General features: G+C 44.9%; 1 protein-coding gene across 2 annotated transcripts in view; it reads left to right on the forward strand.

Annotated features, from left to right (window-relative positions):
- The first annotated feature begins 234 nt into the window (after positions 1–234).
- Positions 235–14,393, forward strand: part of MYH16 (myosin heavy chain 16) — a 1,042,471-nt gene continuing 1,028,312 nt past the window's right edge. Inside the window, exon 1 of one of the 2 annotated variants that reach the window (XM_086930547.1) lies at positions 235–442. In XM_086930547.1, the coding sequence (XP_086786673.1) occupies positions 359–442 (84 nt within the window). In that variant the 5' untranslated portion in view covers positions 235–358. The remainder of the gene's footprint in view (positions 443–14,393) is intronic. The other variant, XM_086930548.1, reaches the window with a different exon arrangement.

The raw sequence follows: 14,393 nt of genomic DNA on the forward strand, positions 1-14,393 counted from the left end.
TCATTAGTTGCAACCCTATATTGTTTCAATTATTTTCAGAGCTAAATTAGTATTTAATAAAAGTCGCCCAGCACAGGGATGCACTCGGCCCCTTTGCTGCCTCTCTGGTTTGCTGCAGTACCGCATCTGTACAGAGCTGGAGAGGGGGCGCACACGTTTTACCTTTGTGTGCGGGACAGGGAGGGTTAATTAAGCAGAAAGTTGAGTTCCCGCTGTGATTCACATGAAAGGCTTGGCACAGGTTTTTTCTTTCTCTGAACTTCATGCTGTGGAGTCCTCCCCTTTGCTCTTGTGGTTTTCAGCAGGGTCAATCCGCTCTGCACTCATGTTGCAAAGTCAGGTGTGAGCCTCTGGGAGGATGGAGAAAAGAGTGTGTGTGATCCAGACTGACTTCCGCCAGTGTCTCCCAGCCATCAGTGTCCTCGTCAAGCCTCTTGCACATGTAAGAAATCACGCTGCTTCTGTCTTGTTTTTACTTTGGTATTTGTTGTCCTTAGAATATTGTGTCGACCTCCTGCGCTTCAACTCAAAAATCAAACATTAATATAACATCCGGGCTTATTTCTTCAGGAGTGCACATGGTGCTAATTATTTCTTGAAATGGATTTCACGTTATTCATTATTTGGATGTATAACAATATATTTAGAAATGTTTTTCATTTAGCAAAGTATCTAGAAATTGTAACATTAATTAGCCAACGCACAATGGCATGCATGTTGAATTATATTCGTGTTGCTCCTTTCTGTGTTTAATTTGGAAGATGTCATGCTGCTTCTGGCTTTAGAATGTCACTTCTGGTTGCATCATTACGTGTTACTATAAAATCATGCACCGGTGAGTTGCAATGCAGGTCATAACACTGTTCAGCGGTACTTAAATGATTCCTGGAGTTGTCAAGGAGATGTTAAATCATTAATCTGCTGCAGCAATGACCCATGCAATTTAACACTGTAATGTAGAGTGTCCCGAAGTGTACCTTGAATAGGCTCGATCAGTACACTTTATTACACACAATAGAGATTCTGGGTCATCCATCAATGACCAGATTCAAATCCCTATGGTGTGTTGTGTACAGAATACCTTGGTAGGCGTGCACAGTGTTATTGAGTTGATACACTGTCTTAGGCCTTGCCCTTAGGTTGCATAGGTTTCATGATGTGGTGCAGTTGCATGTGTACATACGGATGTTTCCATAAATACATCTATATAATTTATATACTGCACTGTGCACGGGAATTACATATGTCTGTATAACAGTTGCTGCAATGCTGCTAACATGTTGTAGGATCTCTGCACTGTAATATGGACATTGTCACTAATCTTCAAATTCATGGCAGTGTTTCACAGTTCTTGAAAGGGGGAGAGCTGAGATGACCCCACCAGAATTCAGAAGTATTACCTGCAAGATGCACACGGATGTTTATTCGCTGTTTTGAACTCTCTTACCTCATTAACTGTTACAAATTGGCATCTAGACTTGTGTTCTGAACGAATCAGAATGGATGACCAGACCTTAAAGGAGTGTAACTTGATTTTACTTTGACAACAAGGAATCCCATCAAATTCTTAATAAAGACTGCCATATAGATTGACATGAAGATGTAGATCGTGGCAGTTATATTAAGAATTAATAGGTAAAGTCAATCTCTATGACCGCAAGGTTGGTCATTCTCATACTTCAAAAATAAGTTCACAATTTCCAGACTTCCCGACCATCCCCCCTTCCAGCTGCCAAAATTCCGACCTGGGACTTCCGGCAGCAGCGAAATGAGAGTACTCTGGGCCTTTCAACCAAGGCGACAGGCTCAGGGCGGGGTTTGCACAGCAGTGGACATGTGTCTGCTCCAATGCAGTGACCAGTGTTTGCCCCTCCCCTTAAAAAAACAGTCCCAGCTTGGATGTTTGCTAATGTGGTGGAGAGGAAAACAATTGTGAAGTTGCCAGGTCCAGTGCTTCGGCATGAGCTTACCGTTTAAATGCATATTTACTGCTCTCTTGTAATAATGGGTACGCTTGCATAAGAAACACCGCCACATAGGCGCATTCTGCTTTGTAAGATGTAAGAGTGCGTAACATACAAGTTGTAGCTATACGGCAGCTGGGAAGAAGGATGAAGACATTCATAATTTGGGGTCTCTGCACCCAAATAAAACCTCAGGAAGGGCCACAGACACACTGAGAGAATGATGAATGAGCCTCCTGCATGTCTTGAGATGCTTCTAGTTGTCCAACAGGGTTTGTTTTGCGTTTCCTTTGTGGTTTTTCATTGATGAAATTGTGATTTAGGCAGGGTTCGGTGATATTCTCTTCTTATTGATGTAATCTATATCATGCTAAAAGTGTAAACAGATGTGACATGATATTTTGAGAACTTCTTTTACAGTTTCATGATGTGTTGTGTGTTAAATGAGGATGTTTAAGTACCTGTTGCCAAAACTGTGTTATGCTATGCTGTGAATATATATTGTTGACCAAAACTCTTGGGGCTAATTGACCATCCCTCTCAGTTAGATATATTTTTGCTTGGGTGCATCAATAAATTCCATCAGACCATCCATAACTTGCAAGGATTGCATTATTACTATGCTCAGGAAAACCATAAATGCCTCCTATGGCAGCCAGAGTGCAAGGTTACAATCTTTATGTCTTGTTACTGTTCCATGTCTCCATATGCAGTGGTAATTCTTAGTAGTAGTAATAATGCTTTTTTCGGAAGATTATTCCATAAAACATACAAACACGAAACAATCTTTATAGCAATTACATATAAATACCAATTGTTGTAATATGATCATCAATCCATTTAAAATTATCATAAAACATATGTTAAGATATCCCTGACTGAAAATTATAAATGCATTAAACAAGATACATCCTTAAGTACTTCACTTACAACCTCCCTAGGTCGTCAGATTACGATAAATCCGGTACTGGTAATTTTTGGAGTTATGGAGGTTGTGAAGGGTCCTTCCAAATACCTTCTCTTTTACGTTATGCTCCTGGCCAGAAGAGAAATTTGTAAAAAATGGAAGGACGCCGTACCACTATCTATTTCTGATTGGCAGACATCTATGTTACAGACCTCAAAACTAGATCTAATGAGATCAGGTAACACCAACAAGAGAGCCTTCTGGCATCTCCTGAAGTGGAACGAGCTTTGAATCACACAGGTTTTTGTTTTTTTCCCCGTTTGGTCAAATGATTATGCTACCTTCGGAATCCTTCGCTCCTTTCTTTGTGGGTTTATCTTGTCCCGTTGACTTGGTCTGAAGACAAGTTTACCTGTGTAGCAAAACATTGCCCTCACGATTGCGTATTATGAGTCTTTGGGATTGCGATTTCACTGATTAGGTGACTCGGTAGTAATACTGGTCTACCTATCCAGATATCTGAGGTAGTGTGTCGCTCTCTATTTGACTTTATAGATGCAACCAGGGTAGATAATGAGGACACAAAAAAAAAAGATACATCCTATACATAAGGTATATGAGAATAATAAATCACGGCTAATATACTTATTCTATTTTCACAATTTAAAAATGTACTACTAATCTTAGTTCCTGCGCTGCCACAAGGCAGGGGCTTTCATACCTGATCACAGTTTACATCTAGTTTACAATAATACTATAAACAAACAATTTAAATTTCAAGGCCATTCATATTCCTTGTAAGGGCGACTCAAAATATGTAGTTGCTTACTGCAAAAACTGTATAGATGGCTGTTTTGATCCTCAAAATTCTTTGGGCCTCCAAGTAGCTCCGTACGCCAGTAGCTGTCGGTGGTGGGTGTACTGCCCGGCGGTGACGTGGGGCGGGGGATGGCCCGGGTGGCAGGTAGTAAACTATGGAATATGGGCAAATGCAGGTAAGTAAACATATAATTAAATAAAACAAATTTCGTTGGGCGCACTTCATCGAATTTGACGATGCAGTGCGCACAACAAAATTAGTTTTATTTATTTATATATTTATTTACCTGTATTTGGCCATATTCCATAGTTTACTACCCCCCACCATGCCCCTCCCCACGTCACCACCCGGCAGCATTCCCACTACCGGCCGCTACTGCCGTACGCTAAGATATTTACATAGTGGCCTTAGCCACTTCCCTCTAGGTTTTTTGTATGCTTGGATGAAATACATCACATGGTCTACTGTTTCATTCTCTGACTGGGAGCATAAGGTGCCTATTGACATGCAACTGATACTCCCACTATCAGCCCACAATGCCATAAATGGCCCTAATTCAAGTGTGTTATGACGGAATTTTAAGTAAAGCGATTTAGCTAATTGCTTAAGTGATAGGTCGAGGAAATCCTCATAGCAGGTTGTATTCTTAATGAAGAGGAATTGCAGTGTCGATCTGCCTTGAGTAGAGGCACAGTAGAGGTGAATATATCCCAGCTATGCCCAATGCATTCCAGGTACAACCATTATATGCCATATAGAACCATAATGTGCTAGGCATCATCCATGTATTCTAAGTACTATTCAACTGTGTGAGGTACTTTTCCAATATCTAAATATACTACCTCCATAAGCCTAGGTACTGCCCTCATGTGCTCATTCTGCCCCCCTCTCCTATATATATTAAGGAATAAAGTAGGACCCTATGGTATTGCACGCTAGGAAGGGCCTGTGCTCCCCATAATGATAGTATTGCTCAAGTATTAATTTACCTTGAAAAAGAAAGTCAAGACGGTTTTAGCAAAGCAGGAACAGTTGATTTAATCAAACACTATGGCCAGGAGTGCAGCATACAGAAACAAATCTGAGGACTGACTCAAAGTACAATTGTTTTGAATGTCTTTATAAACATTTCTTGAAGCATCGTAAAACAATTCATAGATGCTGTTTTGGAAGTGGAATGTGGGCCTTGTCATGAGGCCATAAATTACTCCCACCTGTTGACAAATGCAGGTGGATCTCGACTTTGCGTGGACACAATAATGCCCTGTGGGTAACTTGTCGAGATGTTCAGCATGGGAGCATGTGATCACTGCATATGTAGAGCGTCTTGATTGCCTGAGTGTTCCTAACTTCATGTGGCATCTAACTTTATGGTGCTTAAGGAACGCACGTCCCTTTGACCAAGTTTTATGGGGACCAGTCTCGCAAGACCATTGTGGTGTTGCTGCCTATCTGTGGGACTAATCTTGGTTTTTCATATTTGCGCATTTGTCCTTCTGGTTACTTGCCACCCCACCTGTGATCTGTCAATCTGTGGCCCTATGCCTATTGTATAGGGCCTGTTTGACCACGTATTTCTAACTCGGGTTGATGGGGAGGTCATATCAGGGAATTTCGACAATAGTAATGTAATTTCGTTTTTGTACATACACATACCATTGCGTACATTAACAAAATTTTAACAGGGTGGAGGCCGCCTTGTCCAGATCAGAGCTGCTAAGCTGACTCCACAAAGCCTTCTTGGAAGTCTAGCTCTACAGTTCATCAATGGCCCAACTCAGTAAACCCTCAGTACCCTGCTGAAGATCTTGCTGACATTCAACCTCAGCCCACCTATGTTTCCTTCACATTTATCGATTTGGCACTTTCATGTAGTTAAAGAGTGTTAGATTTGGGGGTCTCTAGTTGGCAAAGGTAGGTACCTTTGTTCAAATAGGGACCCTTGCGTCTAGGCAGGGTAAGGGGGTACACTCATAAAATAACCCCTACTCACGCCCTTGGTAGCTTGGCATGAGCAGACAAGCTTATCTCTTAGGCAGTGTGTAAAGCATTTGTGAACACATACAGTAACCCAGTGACAACACTACAGATGGACACCACACAAGATGTAGTATAAAAATAAGTATTTCTATATAGACTTAACAAAAGACCACAAACAGCAAAAATCCACAATATTGTACTTATGAATGGCAGAATTAGCTTAGTTCCCTTAAGATGTAAAATGCAACACATTGAGTTTAATGTACCTTTGGATGCATAATGCTATACAACACAAGTGTTGCAGGGAAGGTGATGCGTTGGTTCCTTACACGCAAGAACGGTGATGCGTTGGGTCCCTACTGATGCATATGGGATGCGTCCATTCTTCTCGGCGTGGGGAGGTGATGCGTCAGTGTCTTACTCCGCTTGCATGGTGATGCAACCAGCAGCGCATTGTTGTGATGAAGATTCAGTGCAATGAACAAAATGGCATTTTCTTCTTGATGCAACACAATGCGTGCACGCCCGGCGGCTGTGCAGTGACTCAGCGATTCTGCACCCTGCCCTTGGGCCTACCATAAGGGTGACTAATATGCAGAAAAGGGAAGGATTAGGGACTAGCAAGTGGGTGCACTTGCCTAGTCAACATGGCAGTACCAGACTGCACACAGGCTCTGTAATGGCAGACCTGAGACACACTTTTACAGGCTGTTTCTGTAGGTGGCAGAACCAGTGCTGCAAACCCACCAGCAGCATTTGGTTTACAAGCCCTGGGCACACTCGGTGCAATGTACTAGGGTCTGACAAGTAAACCAAACCAACCAATCATGGAATCATTAATCCATACATCAATTTACCATAGGGAGCACTTACACTGTGGCACTGAACAGCAGTGGCACAGTGCCCAAAGCATCTATAACCAGCAAAAACACATGAGGCAACAGCAAAAAATGGAAGGGAGACCCACGCCAAGGTGCCAGGTCTAACACATGTCCCCTCCAGCTGAAATGTGGGGAGATGTGGGGGGGTAGCTGATAGAAGCTTTCAGCTACATTGTCCTCCCTTCAGATCATCCCCGCGCAAGGTAAGCCATGGGGTTCCTCAGGGCTCAAGTTTGAGCCCCACCTTGTTTAACATCTACATGGAACCCCTGGCTCGCGTGGTGGAGGCGTTTGGGGTGGACATTGTTAGCTACGCCGATGACACCCAGTTGGTGTTTAAACTCACACCCGACTGTAGTCAAGATGCCATCAACTTCTCGAACTGTATGTCAGCAGTGGCAGTATGGATGAACTACAACTGCCTGCGCCTTAATGGCGAAAAGACAGAGCTGCTGGTGGTCGGGAGAGCAACATCTTCATGGTCAAGGCTTTGGTGGCCCAGTGAACTTGGGGACCCCCCCATTCCGAGGGAGTCGGTACGTAACCTTGGTGTTATGTTAGACACCGACCTCTCGTATAAGACCCATGTTAATAAAGTCACAGGGAGATGTTTTGGTTTACTCAAGGTTCTGCGTAAGGTCTTAGACCTCCTACCTGCAGTAGCCAGAAAAACCATTGTTCACGCCTTAGTGACTCCTCACCTTGATTACGGCAACGCCATGCTGTTAGGGCTAAGCCAAAAAGCACTTCATCAACTTCAATGCGTGCAAAATGCCGCTGCACGCTTAGTGCTTGGTCTCCCGCGCAGAGCATCAGGGAAGTCTGCATTGGCCAAACTCCACTGGCTCCCCATCAGGGAGCGTATTAAATTTAAAGCCCTTTGCTATGCATACCGCATAGCCCAGAACAAAGGTCCGGACTATCTCAATAACCTCCTGACCATACATCGCCCCACTCGTAATTTAAGATCCTCTGGTGCGATGTTGTTTAAAACTCCTCGTATTCGTAGGGCCAGAATGGGCGGACGCTCATTTAGAAGCTTGGCCCCCAAATACTGGAATGCTCTACCACTGAATTTGAGGATGGAGCCATCTGAAACAGGATTCCGGAGGAAATTAAAAACATTCCTCTTCCCCACTTCATAATCCCGTTCTCTCAGGTCCTTTGTTGAATTTTATCAGTGATTAGCGCGGGGACACACTGTTCTATGTGTAGCCAGGCGCTCTATAAATGTTTTTATTATTATTATTATTATTAACTACCATGCCTCCTGGGAGTTCTCATCACTAAGGCGGAAAAATCTGGACAGACTATCAGCATTGGCGTGTTCTATACCAGGGCGGTGTTGTACCATGAAATCCATCCCCTGTAGGGAAATGGATCACCTCAACAGCCTTGGGTTCTCACCCCTCATCTGCATCAACCATCTCAGGGGCCTGTGGTCTGTCTGAACCCGGAAGTGAGTCCCAAACAGGTATAGTCTCAACTTCTTCAGTGCCCAGACCACAGCAAATGCCTCACGCTCAATCACACTTTACCTCTGTTCCCGTGGAAGTAACCTCCTACTGATGAAGGCTATGGGTAGATCTAGGCCCTCCTCATTTATCTGTGACAAAACAGCCCCCACACCATGCTCTGAAGCATCCATCTGAACAATAAACTCTTTTGAGAAGTTGGGTGCCAGGAGCACGGGCGCTGTGCACATGGCAGTTTTCAGGGCCTCAAAAGCTTTCTGGCAGTCCAAATCACTTTCTTGGGCTGCTTCCTAGAACTTAGCTCTGTCAAGGGTGCAACAATTCTGCCATACCCCTTGACAAACCTCCTGTAATACCCAGTGAGTCCTAAAAAGGCTTTCACCTCTATCTGGGTCTTGGGGGCTCCCAAGCCAGGATGATCTGAATCTTGGGCTGTGGGGGTGCCATCTGGCGGCTCCCAACGTTGTGTCCCAAGTACACCATGGAAAACTGCCCGATATGGCACTTACTTGCCTTGATCGTGAGGCCTTCCCTCCACAGGGCCATCAACACTTCCCAGAGATGGCGCAGATGTTCTTCCCAACTGGTACTGAATACTGCAATATCATCCAGGTAGACGGCACTGAACATTTCCAGTCCAGCCACCAACTGGTTGACCAAACCCGGAACTGGTAGTGCCCATCTGGTGTGAAGAATGCTGACTTCTCTCTTGCCCCATCAGTCAAGGCGATCTACCAGTACCCAGGCGTTAGATCAAATGCAGCCGCGGCTCGTGGAGGGAGTTGTGGTGGGGTGGAAAGGTGGGGCAGGGGAGGGGCAGGGTGGGGGGTGATAAAACGAATTTCGTAGCGCAGGCTGCATCGCATTTTTCGATGCAGGGCGCGCTACGAAATATGTTTTATTTATTAAATTGTTTACTTACCTCCAATTATCCATATTCTGTTTTTTAGCACCCCCACCCTGCCCCTCCCCGCCCCGCCTTTCCGCCCCACTGCAACTCCCTCAACGGGCCGTGGCTGATCAAATGTGCTGAGGTACCGGGCAGCCCCTAACTGATCGATGAGCTCATCAGGTCTGAGGATGGGGTGCGCGTCAGTCCTTGTGACTTAATTGAGCCCTCGGTAGTCCACACAGAACTGGAGTACTGGTGTGGCACCCTGTGCGGCAGCCTTTGGGATCAATATCACTGGGCTGGCCCAAGGACTGTTAGAGGACTCAATCACCCCTAGCACTCCGCTTCCATGGTGATGCGACCAGCAGTGCTGTTCTGCGATGAAGATCTAGTGCAATGAATACAGTGGATCCTCTTCTACGGCGATGCGAGGTGCTTCAGCAACGATGTGACAGCTGCAGTGGCGACACGCTTTCCCAGCGATGCAACGACAGCGGCTGCAGCGGCAAAACGTTTCTCGGATGATGCGGCGGCGACTGGTGTGATCTTCCTCTCCGGCAATGCGAGGGACTTTCGCGTTGTGAAGCGACTTCGGCAGTTTGGCGACATGATTCTTTGTGAGTCACGCTTCCAGATTCTTGCGACACGTAGTCCATCAAAAAGCCCAACACAACTGCAGCCACTTCCAAAGAACTCCTGGGTAGCTGTTTGGTGAAGTTTGTTGTCCCTGAGACTTCAGCAGGAGGCAAGCTCGATCTCAAGCCCTTGGAGATATTTCACAAGTTGAATGAAAGTAGCTGTTAGAACTGGGGGTCTCTAGTTGGCAGAAGTAGGTACCACTGTCCAAATAGGGACCCATGCTTCTAGTCAGGGTAAGGAGGAAACACTCTTAGATAACCTCTGCTCAAACTCTGGGTAGTTTGGCACAAGCAGTCAAAGGCAATGTGTAAAGTATTTGCACCAACACTCACAGTAACACAATGAAACCACCACAAACTGACTACACAACAGTTTAGAAAAATAAAGGTACTTAATCTAAACTACACAAGACCAAAACAACAAAAATCCAAAATACACAGTTCAAGGTTATGGTTGCGAAAGAGTTCTTAACGTTGCGATAAAATAATCCACGGTTGCGTGAAAAGTTCACAGTTGCGTCACGTTTAGCCAACAGTATCTTTAAATAATACAAAGTTCCAAAACAGAAGCTGGTGCGGTAGAAAACAAGCGATGAGTCACTCCTGAGACCTTGGGGAGGCGATGCGACAACCCCGCTTGATGTAGCGGGTGTGTTGCGGTGACTTCGGTCTGTACCTGGAGGGATGCGATACCTTGTATGGGATCCCGTTGCAGAGGTTCCGTAGTGAAGACGCTCACAAAGGCACGATGTGATGATCTTTGGGGCTGCGACGATCTCCGGGGCAACGATGCGCGGTCCAGCGGCAATCTTCCTCTCTCAGCTCCTCGATGCGATGGCTCTGCGACGGCGCTCGCAGGGAAGTGATGCGGTCCGCAAGCATACAGTGCGATGATCTCACCCAGTGACGGCAGGCTCTGCGACGACACTCGCAGCAATGGTAATCTTCCTGCATGGGACTGGTGCTTTATTTATTTATTTATTTATATTCTTGTATAGCGCCTGAATCGATCCCCGAAGGGATATCTCCGCGCTTGCGCTCCTATCAGATAGACTCAATCATGATCATATGCTGTAAGCAAAAGTGTTTCTTAAGACTGGGTGAATAAGTAGGTTTTAAGATTTTTCCTGAAGGATTCTAAATTGGTGATTTGCTTCAGCATGGGGGAAAGTGAATTCCAAAGGACAGGGCCTTAATAGGAGAGGGCGCAACCTCCTTGTCTGGTTCTTCTAAACCTTGGGACCTGAAGTAATTGGTGACTGCTGGAGGGTAGTGTGGCATCCTGGTCCTGTGTGTCTGTGCCTCATGACATAGCTGCGCTGATGTCATGAGACACTGGATTCTCAGATGGAATGTTATCCTTTGGCCACTAAGCAGTTGCTATCCTACTTTATTGCTGGCTGGATGTTCACCTGTGGATGGGATCTATTCTTCAAATAAACCTCTACTTTTTACCTTCAATTTGTGGATCCTTATTTTACATTTGGCGACGCAGGATGGGAAGAAGAAGATAAGATCTCAACACCTATCTCAATTTTTTTTTTTTTTTATAAAAGGATTTGTTCCTCTAGAAATTCATGGACACTTGGAACAACCTGAGATACTTTGGTGGCATTCAACTTTCAAGGTGGAAGATATCAGAATAACCTTGGACTGGATTTTAAAACAAAAGAGACTTCTATTTCCACTTTCAGGGTAAGAAGTATTCAACTTAATTTTTAGCGAGAAAACAAACCACATTCTAATGGTATAACCTAGCGGTGTTAACTTTGTTGGGCTTTATTATCCTGGTCCTGTGTGTCTGTGCCTCATGACATAGCTGCGCTGATGTCATGAGACACTGGATTCTCAGATGGAATGTTATCCTTTGACCACTAAGCAGTTGCTATCCTACTTTATTGCTGGCTGGATGTTCACCTGTGGATGGGATCTATTCTTCAAATAAACCTCTACTTTTTACCTTCAATTTGTGGATCCTTATTTTACAGGTAGAGTGCGTCCAGGGGTGTATGGTACAAACTATTCCTTCAGGTATTTGGGTCCCTTGCCAAACAGACATTTGTGTATTGTACAACACGTCTTGAATTCTATGCGTTGCCTTATCGGCAACCAATGGAGCTGGTGTAGAAGAGGACGAGAGGGGGTTCTGGGTTGAGCATTGAGGACCAGCCTGGCCGCAGTATTTTGGACCACTTGCAATTTTTTTAGTTGTTCCTCGTTGGCCGCGATAAGCAGGCCATTGCAGTAGTCCATCCTACTGATTACTAACTTCTGGACTAGTGTTTTCCTGTAGTTATCGGGCAAAAATAAAAAAAACATGCCGTAGCAGCCCGATAACGCAGAAACATGCTCCTGTAACTTGGTTGGTGTGTTCTTTGAGCAGGAGTGCTTGATCCAGACGTACTCCAAGATTTTTGACAACTTGTTTCGGGCTGGGGACAGGTCCCAACTCCAAGGGCCACCATTCTGGGGACCATAGGAGAGTAGCCCCACCGAACAACATGACTTCAGTCTTGGCTACATTGCATTGGAGGCAATTTCGTGCCATCCAGTCTGACACTGCTCTCATCCCGTCTGCAAAAGATTTTTGAAATGCGGGCGTGAGGGTCTGGAAGGGGAATAGGAGTTGGGTGTCGTCAGCATACGACACCGGGGTGAACCCGTATTTTCTTACAATGTCTGCCAAGGGGGCCACGTACACGTTAAAAAGCGTGGGGCTTAGACATGAGCCCTATGGCACTCCCTTGGTGAGCTCCCTTTGGATGGAATTATGGGAGCCCAACTTGACTCTTGTAGACGACCCGAAAGAAAGCTTTCCAGCCAGGACAGAGCCGCGCCTCCTATGCCCACCTCCTTCAAACGACCGAGAAGTATTTCATGTGACACCGTGTCGAAGGCAGCGGATAAATCTAACAGCACCAGAATCGTTGATCCCCCTCCATCCAGTGACATCCTGATGTTATCGGTCACTGAGAAGGGCCGACTCGGTGCTGTGATTGGGCCTGAATCCAGATTGAGAGTGGTCCAGGCCCTCCGTTGTCTCGATGTAATTTGACAAATGGGTGTTCACATGCCTCTGGGTCATTTTGCTAAGGTATGGCAGGAGGGAGATGGGTCGGAGGTTGGAAAGGTCCGTCCATGGAAGTGCGGCATTCTTTCAGATAGGGTTCACCACCGCTTTTTTCCATTCCCCAGGCACGTGTCCTTCCCTGAGGGAGTGGTTTATTATATCTTGGATTTGTGGTCCAAGAAGAATACTCAGGGGGGCCATCATTTTAGCTGGTAGGAAGTCGTCGGGGATCCTGACTTTATGCGGCTGATAAGGGAGGGAAGGTCTGATTCACCGACTGGTGGAAAGGTTGTCAAGGAGACGCTTCTTTGTGTCGATGGAGGAATGGGAGCACAAATACTACTTTGATGGCTGGGAGCCTTCAAAATTTTCTCGTAAATCAAATTGATTTTATTTTCAAAGAACAAAGAAATGTCTGGGCTGTCACAGGCTGTCGGTTTTACAAATGCTTGTAATATTTTATATAATTCCTTAGAGGAATTGCCCGCCTCTGCGAGTTGCTGAGTGAGGCTGTTCTTCCGTGCCAAGGAGGCCTGTAGGTGATTGAGCGCGCTACAAATCAAAAATAACAATAACAATAACAATGTTCTTATAATAATTGGACTGAGCTTCACGGTGTGCTCTACTATTTTCTTCTGTGCGTGCTTTCCTCCATTTTTTTTCTCTATCTTCCTACAGCCATGCTTCTCTACTCTCAGTGCCTCAGTGTACCATTTTTCTGGTTTACTTACAGGGAATTGTTTATGTAGCTTCAGGGGGGCCAGTTTATCTATTGCTACAGTTATGGAATCATTAAACTTAGCTAGGGCACCCTCCACATCATCTGTTGCCATAAGGTTAGGCTTTTTCCAGACCCTCTGTAACTCCTCCACAGTTACCCTGTGCCACTGTCGACGCCATACTGGTGGGAGAGTGTTCTTTTTAGGGCGTTTATCCACTTACGATAGGCAGAATTCCAGCAAGAAATGATCTGACCAATCTAGCTGGAAGGTGGATTGGCACTGAATTTTGGTGCAGTTTGAGAAAAGCAGGTCTAGAGAATGGCCTCCTTTATGTGTAGGTCAATTGTTCTGCAGCTCCAGACCTAAGGTGGACGGGTCAGCAAGTAAGGACTTAGTTTCAGGAAGCTCTAGGATATCTGTGTGAATGTTAAAATCGCCAAAGAGCAGAAAATCTTCATTGGCTCTAAAACGAGGAGCTAAAAGCTCCAGAAGAGAAAGAGTAAAACCTGAACTAGGTCTTGGTGGGCGATAAACTAACTCTCCCTTCCAGGATACTCTTGTGGTAGTAATAACTCTAAAAACAATTATTTCTAATTGTGGACTACATTTTTGTTCTAAAACAGTGACTTTCAAATATTCTTTATATACAATGGCTATTCCACCGCCTACTTTATCTGGACGATCCATATTTAAAAACTTATACCCTTGGGGAACTCCTAAAGCTGTGGCAGGTGATGTGTGGGGTTTGAGCCAGGTCTCTGTAAAAAAAAACAGATCGGGTTGTGATGTATGTAGCAAGTCCCATATTTGTAGTTGGTGCTTGGGCATGGAGCCACATTTAAAAGTAAGCACTTTATCCCTTTTGTTGGTGCGTTTGTTACGGTGTTTACCTTACTAGTGGTATTTAAATAGGATGCTTGAAATTGGCATTTAAAGCAAGAAAAAGGGCCCTCAGGGTATGGCCATTTATCACTAATACAATCAGGCAATGAAGGTTGTCTAAGATTTAATAGATTTTGAGCAGAATACCTGATTGTGGATTTC

The sequence above is a fragment of the Lissotriton vulgaris genome, chromosome 7 (genome assembly GCF_964263255.1).
Source record: "Lissotriton vulgaris chromosome 7, aLisVul1.2, whole genome shotgun sequence".
NCBI lineage: Eukaryota > Metazoa > Chordata > Amphibia > Caudata > Salamandridae > Lissotriton > Lissotriton vulgaris.